Source organism: Perca fluviatilis, chromosome 20, assembly GCF_010015445.1.
Source record: "Perca fluviatilis chromosome 20, GENO_Pfluv_1.0, whole genome shotgun sequence".
Taxonomy (NCBI): domain Eukaryota; kingdom Metazoa; phylum Chordata; class Actinopteri; order Perciformes; family Percidae; genus Perca; species Perca fluviatilis.
In genome coordinates, this window is record NC_053131.1 from 35,576,829 (window position 1) to 35,594,047 (window position 17,219).

General features: G+C 42.6%; 1 protein-coding gene across 1 annotated transcript in view; it reads right to left on the reverse strand.

The window, feature by feature from the left end:
• Positions 1-17,219, reverse strand: part of mipol1 (mirror-image polydactyly 1) — a gene marked incomplete at its 5' end in the record, with an annotated part of 76,472 nt that overhangs the window by 38,048 nt on the left and 21,205 nt on the right. Inside the window, 2 exon segments of the mRNA XM_039784969.1 lie at positions 1,978-2,072; positions 9,485-9,538. Of these exon segments, the coding sequence (XP_039640903.1) occupies positions 1,978-2,072; positions 9,485-9,538 (149 nt within the window).

Here is a 17,219-nt window from a genome sequence, read left to right on the forward strand (position 1 = left end):
CGGCACGGACACACCGAACAGACTTGAGTCACCGACTTCGCCAGACTGTCAGACTGCCAATAATCAGGTCGGTGTGTCAGGACCATTATCAGGTTGGTGTGTCAGGACCATTATCAGGTTGGTGTGTCAGGACCATTATCAGGTTGGTGGGTCAGGACCATTATCAGGTTGGTGGGTCAGGACCATTATCAGGTTGGTGGGTCAGGACCATTATCAGGTTGGTGGGTAAGGACCATTATCAGGTTGGTGGGTCAGGACCTTAATCTGTCCCAGAGCAACGTGTGAAGAGATAATCTGGCCCTAAAGATGAAAACTTTAACATAACTTTTTGAAAATTCTTGAAATGTTTACTCAGGTGGATGAATTGTTGTGATATATATATATACACACAAAACAGTAGAAAAATGTTACATATGTCTAAAATTATATTTGTTAACATTGCTTTTTGAGTAGAAGTGTTTGTCTGTGGCTCTAGTTTCATCACAAACTCAATAACAACTGATAATACTATGTATAATACGGTATACTGCATAATACTATGTATAATATATACAGCATATGGAGCTTTACAGGATGTGTGCGGTCATCTCTGTCTCCTTATTGGCTGTGTGAGTGACGTGTAATCTCTGTCTCCTTATTGGCTGTGTGAGTGACGTGTCATCTCGCGACAAACAGGACACAGAAAGGAGATTCTGTTGATTCTGGGAATGTCTAAACCACATTTCTGCGCTGTATTATCTCTAAAATATGATCAATAAACGTATTACTATTATGTTTCTCTTTGATATGAATGTTTTAGTAAGATGCCTCTGTGCGAACTCCCGTCAGCGCTAACGTTGATTGTGCTGCATGTTCATTTTAAATAAAGTTTGATTCAAACCTGTCCTGTCTGTCTGTCATCCCTCAACCAGTAACGTAGACCCACGGTATACCAACACATTCTGTAAATAAATACTTCATTTATGAGCAATATACAGTTATACTCATACGTTTATGTACCCATGCTAAAGTTGACTAAAAAGAGGAATAAAAAAAACATCTTTTGAAAATTGATCTTAATTTCTTAATTAAAAAAATAGGAAAAATCCAATGTTTAAGGACACCAATTATCTTTGTGAATAAATAATGTATCGTAAATAAATAAATGTTCTTCCTTAAAATACAGGGGGGCATAAGTCAGTACACCCCTATGTTAGATTCCCATAGAGGCAGGCAGATGTTTATTATAAAGGCCAGTTATTTCATGGATCCAGGATACTATGCATCCTGATAAAGTTCCCTTGGCCCCCCCACATCCTCACATACCCTTCACCATACCTACAGATTGGTCTTTGTTTGTGTGTGTGTGTGTGTGTGTGTGTGTGTGTGTGTGTGTGTGTGTGTGTGTGTGTGTGTGTGTGTGTGTGTGTGTGTACCTAGAGATTGGCATGGGGTACTTTCCATAAGATCATCTCTCAATGCAAATCAAACCAGCTATTAGGCTAACTGAAATAAAACCATGCCAATCTGTAGGTTTTTATTTTTATCAATTTATTTTCTTCAAATGTTACAAAATTGAATAAAACACCCAAATTTAATGAAAGTAGTAAATTTATCATTAATTTACTTGTGAAGAGCGTCGTAGGGAACCATCCATGTTATTATTTTGGACAGTTTGGTTAAAGTAAAACCCAAATTTCTGATATAGAAACATTTTTAAATTTTGGTCAAATATGACCCGAAGACAAGGCTGTTGTTTAGTGAACCTATTGCTGCAGACGCTGTATTCTACCTCTTTATATCGACTGTGTTTCAAATGTTTGTTGCAATTTTTCAACGTTTTTGGCACGTTTTTTCGACAGTGAAGCTGTCCTCTCTTCTGTTCCACTGCTACTATCATAGATATGGGCTGTTTGTCCTCTGTCAAAGCACTTTGTAAACTATCATTTTGCAAACGTTCTATAGAAATGAACTTATTTTAACTTTTCAATGTCTGACCTGTGATTGGCTCGTAGCAGCTGTAGCTCCGCCTCCAGCCGCCGTCGGTCCTCCATGGCTCCGCCCCTTTCTCTCTGAAGCCTCAGCAGCTCCATCTGATTGGACAAAAACAAAGGCAAACACATTTACCTTCTGATCATTTAAATCAGCAGAACTAACGATGCATTCAGGGTAACGGAGTCTGTGAAGGCAGAACTAACGATGCGTTCAGGGTAACGGAGTCTGTGAAGGCAGAACTAACGATGCGTTCGGGGTAACATGGAGTCTGTGAAGGCAGAACTAACGATGCGTTCAGGGTAACGGAGTCTGTGAAGGCAGAACTAATGATGCATTCAGGGTAACAGAGTCTGTGAAGGCAGAACTAACGATGCATTCAGGGTAACGGAGTCTGTGAAGGCAGAAATAACGATGCGTTCAGGGTAACAGAGTCTGTGAAGGCAGAACTAATGATGCATTCAGGGTAATGGAGTCTGTGAAGGCAGAACTAATGATGCATTCGTACACCTTTTCCAAGATCAAATTCAAGCACTTTTCAAGCACTTACAAGGTCCATTTTAAAGCTTTTTCCAGCACCTTACACCACCGTAAAATATATACTAATAGTCAAAATTATTATTTAGTGTTTTTATCACATTAAAAGAAATAATAATATAAACAGCCAAAATTGTGTTTCGTAATAGCAGAAGATTCAGATAGTTTCAGAAGTTTTATTTCTCAAAATGTAGACTTTGCTTGCTATCTAACCTGCCTGAGTCAATGTAAAAACTATTACCCCAAACTAAATCACCCGACAGGTTCACTTCACTAACCCTGAATTATCACCTTCTCTTCATGGTTCCTAACATAACATACAGTAAGACAGCTATGGAGAGGAGCACTGAGTGGGGGGGGTCTGAGCCTAATGACCTGCAGCTGGCTCATTCTGGGTCACAATCCAGGACAACAGGTGGTGCACCCTCTTAGATTTTGCTCAAAGGTTATGCTACCCTTAATGTCCTTTCACACTTTTTTCCAAATCTAGGGCATGCCGTACAAACTTGTAATGGTTCAGTCATATTGACGTTTGTCTTCCACCCTACACAGTTTGGGCTGCCTGTCTCTCTCTCTCTCTAACCTGTCTCTCTCTCTAACCTGAATAATACTTTTCATTATATTAATGTCAAAATATTGCTTCCCAGATAATGTGATTTTCAGGCTGTAAAACTGAAGTAATTTCAAGGGCTGAAAATATGAAGACATAGGACAGAGGATTTGAACAGAAATATTTTACAGGCCTTGGTTTTGGGACACATTCTTGATATAGACAAGGTTTGAACTGAATCTGAGACAGTGCAACAACAACCTGTAATTCCATTTTAACCCAGAAGACTCTGATAGTGCACAGGCACCTGCCTGATAAATAGCCTATATTATGTATATTGGAAAAAAAAAACGTATTTCATTGCCAAGACATATACATTTGTCTACTGGAATAGAGCAGTGTAAATATTGCATGAGGCCATCCTCAACCTTACAGTAGGCTACTTGTATGACACGATTTCTGTTCAGCAATCAGCGATTGTTGTTAAGCACCAGGCTAACGTTTCAGGTTTTAATTTGCGGTTAGTTTAACGTTACAGTTACTGTGATGTAACTTTGGCTATGTTCACTGCATATTCCACAAATGAACGTGTCTTAACGGACATACAATACTAATGTAAGGTATTTTATTGTGTAACCTCTCAGTTGAGGCTTAAGAGGAAGTTACAGTAAAAATAGAGCTTTTATTGTGATGGGAAAAAGCATAAGTGGATAAAGTGTTGTATATTCTGACGTTTGACTGTGTCAGGGTTGAATAAAGTGAGACGTGCAGTGCCGTCTAGGTTCCAGCATTGGAAGCCCGTGTCTTTATTTTACAGCCAAACCAGTGTCTAGACAGTATAAGACACCCCCGGTTACACTAACATTACATTATCACACCAAGTACTCTCAGTCACTTAGTCTGCGAATTCCTAGCTAGAAATTACTAGCGTAAACAAATAGGCGCTAATGTGTACAGTAGGCTACTATAGTTGGCTGACTTGAAAATTTTGTGTCTGACCCTTCACGTGACTTGTGTGAAAAGCTGCATGTCTTTTTTGCAGACTTTACAAGAGGCAACTCGTGGGGTTTGTCCCTGTTTAATCCATAATTAGTATTTTTCATCTTCCAGCCAACATTCATTGAAACGACAACCTGCCGGCAGCGATATCACGATACACTATGGCCACGCCAAGACCCGCCCTACGAAGCAGCTCGATTGGTTGGGGTTAAGCATTTGACCTCCAGTGGTTAAGGTTAGGATGGCCGATTGGTCAGGGGCAAGGACCTGAGCAGGGGGCGGAGTCACATATGGAAACAGACTGGCAGATCGCAGTCACACATGCACAAGCGAGCTGGTTTCATTTTAGGCTCTCCAACATTTTATTTCTCCATTTAATAAACAAACGATTCAGTCAGATAGGTATTTCCCGTGCAAGAAATACAGTTACAATTTCAAGCATTTTATCCAAAATTCAAGCATTTTCAAGGATTTCAAGCACCCCTACGAACTAAAATCTGGGTGGGGAAAGTGTCCCGTCCTCATTACCACCACTGAGGTGCCCTTGAGCAAGGCTGGTCAGATCAGACTGTGGTTGTTCTGGGCAGCTTCCAGTATGAATGTGATCAGATCAGACTGTGGTGGTACTGGGCAGCTTCCAGGTATGAATGTGATCAGATCAGACTGTGGTTGTACTGGGCAGCTTCCATGTATGAATGTGATCAGATCAGACTGTGGTTGTACTGGGCAGCTTCCATGTATGAATGTGGTCAGGTCAGACTGTGGTTGTACTGGGCAGCTTCCATGTATGAATGTGATCAGATCAGACTGTGGTTGTACTGGACAGCTTCCAGGTATGAATGTGATCAGATCAGACTGTGGTTGTACTGGGCAGCTTCCATGTATGAATGTGGTCAGATCAGACTGTGGTTGTACTGGGCAGCTTCCAGGTATGAATGTGGTCAGATCAGACTGTGGTTGTACTGGGCAGCTTCCAGTATGAATGTGATCAGATCAGACTGTGGTTGTACTGGACAGCTTCTAGGTATGAATGTGATCAGATCAGACTGTGGTTGTACTGGGCAGCTTCTAGGTATGAATGTGGTCAGATCAGACTGTGGTTGTACTGGGCAGCTTCTAGGTATGAATGTGGTCAGATCAGACTGTGGTTGTCATCCTGGATCTGTGAAAACATCCAGAGACTCAGTTTGGGTGATGAAGATGAAGAAGGCTGGCTGATGAAGATGAAGAAGGCTGGCTGTGTTGATCAGACCTGATTAACTTGATATTAAACATTTGACTGCTGCTCTGATCCCCTGAGTCTCTTTAAATAAAGGATTAATTACCTAATTGGATAATTAACCAACACAAGTGTCAACACACTTCATAATGAGGATTATATGCTTCACTGAGACAGCAGAGCTCCAGGTGCATTGTGGGAAGGAAAGAGAGCCGGTGTAGTGAGAGACGGAGGATAAAACATCCCGTCCACATTAGCTAGTAGAGAATAATCCCACATGTAGAAGTCAGAGCTGAATGGTTCAACATGGATAGAAACGTCCTAGTTTAGGAGTCAGCAACCGTTACTACCAGAAGAGAAGTCAGTGTGAAGGTGAAAGGCCTCTGAGCTGCTCCTCTTCAGAACATACAGCTCGTGTTGGAGATGTCTATCGATGTTACATTTCTCGCCGCAGATCAGACAAATCCGTCCGATCACGATTATGATTCCCTATTTTCCTCCGATATATTTTAGTTTTAGTTTGACGTGGAATCCATCGCTAGCCGAGCTAGCCGAGCCACACAGAGTCTGGTCCGTGATGTAATGACTCTTTTTTCATTGAGATAATATTTTTACTATTAGAGCATGTAGAAGCCCCGCCCACTATTTATTTATTTATTTACTCATTTTGACATGGGATTAGTTTTAAACATCTAATGTTTGTTCTTTAAGATAAGAGGACATCTGTTGTTTACACAGTTTATAGAAATACTCTAATATATATAATATATAATAATAGTAGTAATAGTAATAATACTAATCAAATCAGGAGAACATGCACAAGATGTTACAATATTTAAAATGAACCCACAATACTTCAAAGAAAGTTACATGACACTGTTGCTTCAATGTTTTTGTGACTTTGTTGGAGGTTTTGGTGACCTGAAGGTCCCCCAGTCTCTGATCTGAGGGATTAGTGAGCGGACCCTGACCCCCCACCCCCCCTCCTTTATGCTAATGAGCTCTGGACTTTAAAGTGAAACATCAAAAGAGAAACCAAATGTGTCTTCTCCCGTCGACTTATTAATAAATATTATAATCAGAATAATTTCATAATGAGAGGATCAGGGAGCCGACCTTTACCGCCACGCGCCGGCCAATCACAGAGGGGGAGGGGGTGGGGGGCTCTGACCTTTAACATGAGGAGTTAAAGTGCCAGTTCACCACAAATTAGCCCCCAAATTCAGCCCCCCCCCTCGGTCAGCTGACACACCACTGAAGTTCTGTGCTTGATGTTCATTTCAATGTTTTCAGGATTTAGGATGTGGGCTTTTACCGTCCTGGTGGTGACCGTCTCTCTCTTGTTGCGACAGTGTTTTCACCTTTGTCTGTCTTGACGGTGTTCCGTCTCTGTTCTGTCTGTGTTTCACGTCTCTGTGTCCTCTGTCGTGTTTTCACCTTCTGTGTCTGTCTGTACGGTGTTTTCACCGTCTCTTTTGTCTGTACGGTGTTTTCACCGTCCTTGTATCTGCGGTGTTACTGTCTCTGTTCGTCTTACATGTTTACCGTCTCTGTGACGGTGTTTTCACTGTCTCTGTGTCTGTCTGTGACGGTGTTTTCGTCTCTGTGTCCGTCTGTGACAGTGTTTTCACCGTCTCTGTGTCTGTCTGTGACGGTGTTTTCACCGTCTCTGTGTCTGTCTGTGACGGTGTTTTGGGCGTCTCTGTGTCTGTCTGTGACGGTGTTTTCACCGTCTCTGTGTCTGTCTGTGACGGTGTTTTCACCGTCTCTGTGTCTGTCTGTGATGGTGTTTTCACGTCTCTGTGTCTGTCTGTGATGGTGTTTTGGGCGTCTCTGTGTCTGTCTGTGATGGTGTTTTGGGAGTCTCTGTGTCTGTCTGTGATGGTGTTTTGGGCGTCTCTGTGTCTGTCTGTGATGGTGTTTTGGGCGTCTCTGTGTCTGTCTGTGATGGTGTTTTCACCGTCTCTGTGTCTTCTGTGATGGTGTTTTGGTCTCTGTGTCTGTCTGTGATGGTGTTTTGGGAGTCTCTTTTGTCTGTGATGGTGTTTTGGCGTCTCTGTGTCTGTCTGTGACTTGTTTTGGGAGTTCTGTGTCTGTCTGTGATGGTGTTTGGGCGTCTGTTGTCTGTGATGGTTAGTCTGTGTCTGTCTGTGATGGTGTTTTGGGCGTCTCTGTGTCTGTCTGTGATGGTGTTTTGGGCGTCTCTGTGTCTGTCTGTGATGGTGTTTTCACCGTCTCTGTGTCTGTCTGTGATGGTGTTTTCACCGTCTCTGTGTCTGTCTGTGATGGTGTTTTGGGCGTCTCTGTGTCTGTCTGTGATGGTGTTTTCACCGTCTCTGTGTCTGTCTGTGATGGTGTTTTGGGCGTCTCTGTGTCTGTCTGTGATGGTGTTTTCACCGTCTCTGTGTCTGTGACTGTGTTTTCACCGTCTCTGTGTCTGTGATGGTGTTTTCACCGTCTCTGTGTCTGTCTGTGATGGTGTTTTCACCGTCTCTGTGTCTGTCTGTGGCCGGTGTTTACCGCTCTGTGTCTGTCTGTACGTGTTTTCGTCTCTGTGTCTGTGACAGTGTTTTACGTCTCTGTGTCTGTCTGTGATGGTGTTTTGGGCGTCTCTGTGTCTGTCTGTGACGGTGTTTTCACCGTCTCTGTTCTGTACAGTGTTTTCCCGTTGTGTCTGTCTGTGATGGTGTTGGCGTCTCTGTGTCTGTCTGTGACAGTGTTTTCACCGTCTCTGTGTCTGTCTGTGCGGTGTTTTGTCTCTGTGTCTGTCTGTGATGGTTTTTCACCGTGTTGTCTGTCTGTGATGGTGTTTTCACCGTCTCTGTGCTGTCTGTGTGGTGTTTCCTCTGTGTCTGTCTGTGTGGTGTTTTCACGTCTCTGTGTCTGTCTGTGACAGTGTTTTCACCGTCTCTGTGTCTGTCTGTGGGTGTTTTGAAGCGTCTGTGTCTGTCTGTGATGGTGTTTTCTCTGTGCTGTCTGTGATGTTGTGGCGTCTCTGTGTCTGTCTGTGATGGTGTTTTCACCGTCTCTGTGTCTGTCTGTGATGGTGTTTTCACCGTCTCTGTGTCTGTCTGTGATGGTGTTTTCACCGTCTCTGTGTCTGTCTGTGATGGTGTTTTCACCGTCTCTGTGTCTGTCTGTGACGGTGTTTTCACCGTCTCTGTGTCTGTGACGGTGATTTGGGCGTCTCTGTGTCTTTCTGTGACGTGGTCTTGGTGTGTGTGTGTGTGTGTGTGTGTGTGTGTGTGTGTGTGTGTGTGTGTGTGTGTGTGTGTGACGTGGTCTTGGCGAGTGTGTGTGTGTGTGACGTGGTCTTGGCGTGTGTGTGTGTGTGTGTGTGTGATGTGTGATGTGGTGTTGTTTGTGTGTGTGAGTGTGTGTGTCTTGGCGTGTGTGTGTGTGTGTGTGATGTGGTCTTGGCGTGTGTGTGTGTGTGTGTGTGTGTGTGTGTGTGTGTGTGTGTGTGTGTGTGTGTGTGTGTGTGTGTGTGTGTGTGTGTGATGGCAGCTGCTGGTGTTTCTGGGGGAAATTAAAAGTCTCTGCCGGCTCTAATCCCCGTGGAGCCCCCAGACTCATTAACAGACTTCAGAGTGTGTGTGTGTGTGTGAGTGTGTGTGTGTGTGTGTGTGTGTGTGTGTGTGTGTGTGTGTGTGTGTGTGTGTGTGTGTGTGTGTGTGTGTGTGTCAGCGAGTGAAACATTAATAACAAAATTTAATATATTTCAGCAGAAAACAGATGCAGTTAGAGCTGCCGGAGGAAGACTGAAATCAGTTCGCCATCAACGATGGAATCAATTAATCACCAAATAAACCAATTATATGAAATAGATGGACTTGTGTTGGAAATCAGACGCATTGATATATACATACATACATATATATATACATATAAATATACACACATATATATATATATATATACAGTCTGAAGACTTAAAAATGCTTTATATGGACGGGAGCTTAACTCTGACCCTCAGACCCAAAGAGTCAAAAATAACAACAAGGGGGTGTGTGTGTGTGTCTGTGTGTGTGTATATATGTGTGTGTGTGTCTGTGTGTCTGTGCGTGTGTGTGTGTGTGTGTGTATGTGTGTCTGTGTGTGTGTGAGATTGTGTGTGTGTGTTTGTGTGTGTGTGTGTGTATATATGTGTCTGTGTGTCTGTGTGTGTGTATGTATGTGTGTGTGTGTGTGTGTGTGTGTGTGTTTACCTCGCTCGCCCTCTGCTCTCTCTCCCGCATCACTTCCTGTTCGAGACGTTTACACTGCAGAGAAAACCAAAATACACATCAGAGAGTTAATATTGATGATGACATCACCGATGACATCACCAGCATCCTTAAAACAATCTCACATTTAATAGGTGATGAAAATAAAGTGGTAGAAATGGTTGTTGCCAAACACCACCAGACTCCATGTAAATAATCAGGACTTTTATCATCGTAAAACACACTTCATTCAAAGTGGACAGAAACTAAATAAAACTACCAAAAGCCGTCTTGGTTCATCTTTCCACTGTTCCAACAATCACCACTCTGGTTTGGTTGAAATAAACCCTTAATTCACCCATTTACATGTGGAGATATGCTGGCTCTATACACGCTAAAAGCCTACATGAGTGATATCTTTACATAAAAATTATTTATATTAATTTTAGCAAAATATTTACATGAGTCTGTGACTAAAAGTCCTGATTATTTACATGGAGTCTGGTGGAGATATGCTGGCTCTATACACGCTAAAAGTCCTGATTATTTACATGGAGTCTGGTGGAGTTTGGTGATGGTGATTTCGGGGCTGTTTGATGTTAAACTAAAAGGATCTTACTCTTTAACTAAAAGCTCTATCTCTGTAGGGATCCATCCCATAATGTAGGGTTATATTACAGCTTGTTTCTTGTTTAATTCAACACAAATTGGTAGTTTTTGTAACTTTAAGTTGACGTTTTTGTTGATTTTTTCAAAGTTCTTGCCATTTGTCGCCTTTAGAATTAATTGTAATTCTTGTGCTGTGTCTGCTTCTGTTTCTTTCTTTCTTTCTTTCTTGTTTCTGTGTAAAACAGAAAGTCTTCTGTGTCTGAGGGAATCAAACCGGCAACCTTCCTCTTTAATAACTTGTAATAACCCGTCATTATTAGCTCAATAACCCAGAGCAGCAGCAGCAGCAGCTGTGGTTTCTAATATTTCCCAGCAGCCCCGGCTGCGGCGCTGGCAGATAATCCCTTAGAGATGAGGCGAGGGAGCGAGGGATGAGAGCTGTGGGGTGGGGGGGGTGAGAGCGTGTGGGGTGTGTGTGGGGTGGGGGAGGAATCCTCCAGCGTGGAGTGCTCTCTCTCTTCTTCTGCTCCTTCGGGGATTATGCTGCCGTTTGAAACATCTTCCAGCGCGCGGCGGCGAGGACGGATTAAGGTGTTACCGTAGAGGGGGGGTGTTAAAAGATGGCGGCGCCCGGAGGGTTAGCGGCAGCGGAGCGGTGAAGCTTCGGAGATGTGGGGTTAATAGTGTGGGGGGGGGGGGGGGCTCACATATGGAGACAACCTGTCAGAATATATTGTCTATTATCTGTTAGAAGATATACAGACTGGGACACAACAACATGTCATATAGCCATCAACGCAGAGACACAAAGAGGGTCCCTAACGTAAGAGAAGTGGGGAGGAAACTGCGTTATGCAATGAGGTCGCTGAATATCACGATAACGATATTTCTTGCGATAAATAATCAGATGTTAAAGAGTTCTCAGTTCTGCTGCTTTCAGTATTCTGATTAAACTCAACAAACTCGTTGGGCCCTATTTTAACGATCTGAAACGCAAGTATGAAACGCAAAACGCAAGTAGCTTTGTGGGCGGATCTCTGGCGCTGTTGCTATGATACCGGCGGGATAAATGAGTCTTGCGCCCGACGCAAATCTAAAATGGGTTGGTCTGAAGTAGCTAGGTGTGGTTTGGGCGTAACGTGCAATAAACCAATCAGAGCGTCATCTCACATTCCCTTTAAGAGCAGGGCGCTTGTTCCATGGCGGATTGCTATTATGACGGAGGATTTGCCTGGCGCACGCCAGCGGGACACACACACACACGCCAGCGGGAGCTGCCGATGCGGGATGTGGCAAAGTAATAAATGCCCGTCTTGGCCGGGTGGCGATGTTGCTGCTCCTCTCGGGCGCATCTCCTCAAGTCTGGAGAGGATTGCTGCAGCCATGGAGCGTGGGCCTCCAAACACACCACCTGCTCCTGCTGTGCCCCTTCCTCCCCCACTCCATCTCCGTCCACCCGCTCCACCAGGAGCGCATCGCGCATTACTCCCGGACCAGATTCCGCCGGAGTGTCCAATCCCACCGTAGTTCAACATCACGTCTCCTTAAGTCCTCTAATATTTCCTCATTTATGTCATCAACACATCCATGATTCATGGAAATGTGTAAAACACAACAAGCCACAAAGAATGCTGGCACTTTTTGAGGATTGTACTGTAAAGTGCCTCCTGACCTATCCAAACACCTGAAGCGCATTTTCAGTAATATTTTTCTTTGTAATGTATGGTTTTCAAAAATGGGAACTGCTGCATCCATTTAGATGAGAGATGTGTATGCGCGTTGTGCACACGCTACATTATGGCCAAGCATGCGCCCCTAAAATAGCATCTGAATAACGCGCTACTGACTTTAGACTAGTACCACTGACTTTAGACTAGTACCACTGACTTTAGACTAGGACCACTGACTTTAGACTAGCACCACTGACTTTAGACTAGCACCACTGACTTTAGACTAGCACCACTGACTTTAGACTAGTACCACTGACTTTAGACTAGCGCCACTGACTTTAGACTAGCGCCACTGACTTTAGACTAGCGCCACTGACTTTAGACTAGTGCCACTGACTTTAGACTAGCGCCACTGACTTTAGACTAGCGCCACTGACTTTAGACTAGCACCACTGACTTTAGACTAGCACCATTGACTTTAGACTAGCACCACTGACTTTAGACTAGCACCACTGACTTTAGACTAGTACCACTGACTTTAGACTAGCACCACTGACTTTAGACTAGCACCACTGACTTTAGACTAGCGCTACTGACTTTAGACTAGCACCACTGACTTTAGACTAGTACCACTGACTTTAGACTAGCACCATTGACTTTAGACTAGCGCCACTGACTTTAGACTAGCACCACTGACTTTAGACTAGTACCACTGACTTTAGACTAGCACCATTGACTTTAGACTAGCACCACTGACTTTAGACTAGCGCTACTGACTTTAGACTAGCACCACTGACTTTAGACTAGTACCACTGACTTTAGACTAGTACCACTGACTTTAGACTAGCACCACTGACTTTAGACTAGCACCACTGACTTTAGACTAGTACCACTGACTTTAGACTAGCACCACTGACTTTAGACTAGTACCACTGACTTTAGACTAGCACCATTGACTTTAGACTAGCACCACTGACTTTAGACTAGCGCTACTGACTTTAGACTAGGTTTTTCCTGGTCAGTGGCGGAATTGTTTTCTGAAACTGCAGAATAGCACCAGGGAACGTTTGTGCCTGAACACGCCTCCTCTTTTCGCTGAACCGCCCCGGGAGCGCAGATACATTCCCTAATTTACCGCCGTGCGTCTGTGGAGGGAAAAGTCCGCTGTGCGTCGGGTGTAAAATAGGAATGATACATGCGTCGGTGTACAAAGGCAATTGCGCTGAGTGCAAGATAGGGCCCGTTGAGTTTAAAACACACGACAGGAAATATTTTCCAACATTATTTTATTGAACAAATTGAACATAGAATTTAATATAAAAGGCAGAACTAAAAAAGAATGACAGTCATTTTCTGCTGATATTTTCTTTCAACTAACACAATTATTCTCTGGGTGTCTATCGCGATGGGCAGGGGTTAAATTGGGCCGGGGCTCTCCGGGGCTCAGCTCCGGCACATCAGCCTGCTCGTTGGTCCAGATGTGCCTGCTTGCAGTCTAAATATGTCACATACAATTTGATGAAAGTGATGCTTTTGAAAACATGATATTTCTGACAATAAATGAAAGATTTTTTAAATGGATGTCTATTTTGTCTCGGCGGAGCGGAGATGAGAACAATCAGAACACGGCAACAACCGCCCAGAACTGCAGACAGTTTTAACCCTAAAACCCTGTTAGTGTCCCTTTAGTGTCTCCGTCAGTAGGACTAACAGATAAAATGTCTTCTCCTAAATCTAAAAACCCTGTTAGTGTCCCTTTAGTGTCTCTGTCGGTAGGACTAACAGATAAAATGTCTTCTCCTAAATCTAAAACCCTGTTAGTGTCCCTTTAGTGTCTCCGTCAGTAGGACTAACAGATAAAATGTCTTCTCCTAAATCTAAAACCCTGTTAGTGTCCCTTTAGTGTCTCTGTCGGTAGGACTAACAGATAAAATGTCTTCTCCTAAATCTAAAACCCTGTTAGTGTCCCTTTAGTGTCTCCGTCAGTAGGACTAACAGATAGAATGTCTTCTCCTAAATCTAAAACCCTGTTAGTGTCCCTTTAGTGTCTCCGTCAGTAGGACTAACAGATAAAATGTCTTCTCCTAAATCTAAAACCCTGTTAGTGTCCCTTTAGTGTCTCCGTCAGTAGGACTAACAGATAAAATGCTTCCTAAATACTTAGTGCTTTAGTGTCTCCGCCAGTAGACAACAGATAAAATGTCTTCCTAAATTAAAAACCCTGTTAGTGTCCTTTAGTTCTGTGGTAGACTAACAGATAGAATGTCTTCCTAAATCTAAAACCCTTAGTGTCCCTTTAGTGTCTCTGTCGGTAGGACTAACAGATAAAATGTCTTTCCTAAATCTAAAACCCTGTTAGTGTCCCTTTAGTGCTCTGTCGGGACTAACAGATAGAATGTCTTCTCCTAAATCTAAAACCCTGTTAGTGTCCCTTTAGTGTCTCTGTCGGTAGGACTAACAGATAGAATGTCTTCTCCTAAATCTAAAACCCCGTAGTGTCCCTTTAGTGTCTCGCCAGTAGGACTAACAGATAAAATGTCTTCTCCTAAATCTAAAACCCTGTTAGTGTCCCTTTAGTGTCTCTGTCGGTAGGACTAACAGATAGAATGTCTTCTCCTAAATCTAAAACCCCGTTAGTGTCCCTTTAGTGTCTCTGTCGGTAGGACTAACAGATAAAATGTCTTCTCCTAAATCTAAAACCCTGTTAGTGTCCCTTTAGTGTCTCTGTCGGTAGGACTAACAGATAGAATGTCTTCTCCTAAATCTAAAACCCCGTTAGTGTCCCTTTAGTGTCTCTGTCGGTAGGACTAACAGATAGAATGTCTTCTCCTAAATCTAAAACCCTGTTAGTGTCCCTTTAGTGTCTCTGTCGGTAGGACTAACAGATAGAATGTCTTCTCCTAAATCTAAAACCCCGTTAGTGTCCCTTTAGTGTCTCTGTCGGTAGGACTAACAGATAGAATACCTTCTCCTAAAGCTAAAACCCTGTTCACAGCGGTGGAAGCCCGGTGCTGGAAGCTCCACCGGCCGCTACGAGTTCATGTCGCTGACCAAGCCGTGGAACCGGTTCTCGCTGTCGCATCGCCGCCAGCGGCAGGGCTCCGAGCATCAGAGAGCCCCACTCGGCGCCGTGTGTGTGTGTGTGTGTGTGTGTGTGTGTGGTAGTAAAGAGAGAGAATGGGAGAAGAAGTGTGTGTGAGGTGGACCTGGTCACCACAGACCCAAATCTTCTCAGCTGTTGCTACTGTCATGCTGCTCTGTCTCTTCATGTGTCTCATTATGTTTGGCACATTGTATGGGGACTTCTTATATCATAACAAGGTAATACAGTGTCTATTATCACGTGATGACTGATTAACAGTAATGTAAATGCTAAATGCCCTAATACCTGTTGATACTACAACAATACAAAGTATAGGCTCTTAACCTGGCAGTTTTGCACATATCACGTAAGACTCAATTTCTACATTTCTTTGCACAAAACTCTCCAGAAAGTGCCATTTAACGGTTTATTTTTCAAAACGTTTTTGACCCCGGACCCCCCTAGGGAGACCCTCTCTCCCAAAACACAACCCCACAAACCAATATTTAAAAATATTAAAAAAAAAAAAAAAAAAAAAAAAAAAAAAAAAAAAAAAAAAAAAAAAAAAAAAAAAAAAAAAAAAAAATAAAAAAAAAAATAAAATTAAAAAAAAAAAAAAAAAAAAAAAAAAAAAAAAAAAAAAAAAAAAAAACCCACATAACATATCCCAACAAAACACCGGGGGGGGTTTGGAAGGCGATTGGTTATAGAATAGAAAAAAGAAAAAAAAATAGAAAAAGCAGAGGCGCCCGGGTGGGTTGGGGGCGGGGCTGGGGGGTAAAAAAAAAAAAAAAAAGGCTGGGCCGTGGTTGTGTGTTTTTGTTTTTTGGCCGGCCCTGTGTTTTGTGGGGGGGGCGCCCCGTGGGGGTGGTTTGTTGCCTCCCCCTTTTCTTTGTTGGTTGCCGTTGTTGTGGGCGGTTGGTTGGGTGGCTGTTGGGGGGGGGGCTGTGAAAAGCCCCCCCCGCCCTGTGAGCCCCCCCCCCTTTCCCACCCCCCACCCCAAACCACCCCCCCCCCCCCCCTCTCCCCCCTTTTTTTTGGGGTTTTTTTTTGTAGTTTAGTTTGGTTTTTTTTTTTTTTTTTTTTATTAATTATTTTTTATATATTACTTACGCGTTTGGGGCCGGCCGGGGGGGGGGGTGGGGGGGGATGGGGACACAAGGGGGGGCTGCTGGGTGTTTTGTGTTGTTTTGTGGTGTGGTGTTTTTTTGTGTGGTGTGGTTTGGTGTGTTTTGGTTTTTTTTTTTTTTTGGGTTGTTTTTTTTTGGGGGGGGTTGGTTGTTGGGTGGTTTTTGGTTGTTGTTTCACGCCGCCCCGCCCCCTCTTGTTGGCCCGAACAAAAGGAAAAAAAAAAAAAAAAAAAAAAAAAAAAAAAAAAAAAAAAAAAATAAACAAAAAAAAAAAAAAAAAAACAAAAAAAAACAAAAAAAAAAAAAAAAAAAAGCAAAAAAAAAGAAAAAAAAAGGGAAGAATAAAGAATGGTTTAGATAAAATAAAAAAAAAAAAAAAAAAAAAAAAGGGAGCCCATGTCAGATGGCCCCTCCCGCGCCCCCCCAGGTCAAATAAAAAAAAAAGTCAAAAAAAAAAAAACAAAAAAAAAAATAAAAAAAAAAAAAAAGCAATAATCCTCCCGGGGCGCCCCGCCCCCTCCTTAGTTTGTGACCCCAGAACAGGGAAATAAAAGAAAAAAAAAAAAAAAAAAATAAAAATAAAAATAGATTAGTAAGTGCACCCTTTTAATTTCCTTAAAAAGACCCCGCATACAACACAAAATAACCAACCAAAAATGGAGAAGACGTGTGCAGCATATGTTTCACCCGCTGAGCAGCAGCTTCTAATGGAAATTTACAAGGAGGTGAAACATATAATATGCAAAAAGGGAAATACAGCTGTTATCAAATGGAAAAAAAGACCGACAGACAATAGCGGACCGACTGAATACGTATGGATTAAAAAAAAAAAAATCTACTTAGTCACTCCATGTTTTAATTGCTTTAATATGCTTGTTTTATGTGTTGGTTTTATTGCTGTATCTTTTTTTATGCGCTAAATGTGCTGGTTTTAGTGTAAAGTGTCTTTGAGTAGCCTGTAAAGCACTATATAAATAAAAAAACAATAATTCTTGTTCCTGGGAAATTTAAAAGGACTAGGCTTAATTTCAAAGCTTATTCATAATGCGAGAATATGTTTTACAACCATATGCACAGATCTTCATAAGCTATGTCTAATTCTAAATATCTTTCTACAATTAATGTTCATACAGAACATGCATGACTGGACAAAAACTAGAAAAAGAAGTGACTTCAATACACACTGTAAGCATATCTGTAAAACAGTGTAGCCTATTATTATTCATGTTTTTTGTTTCTCACTCCCA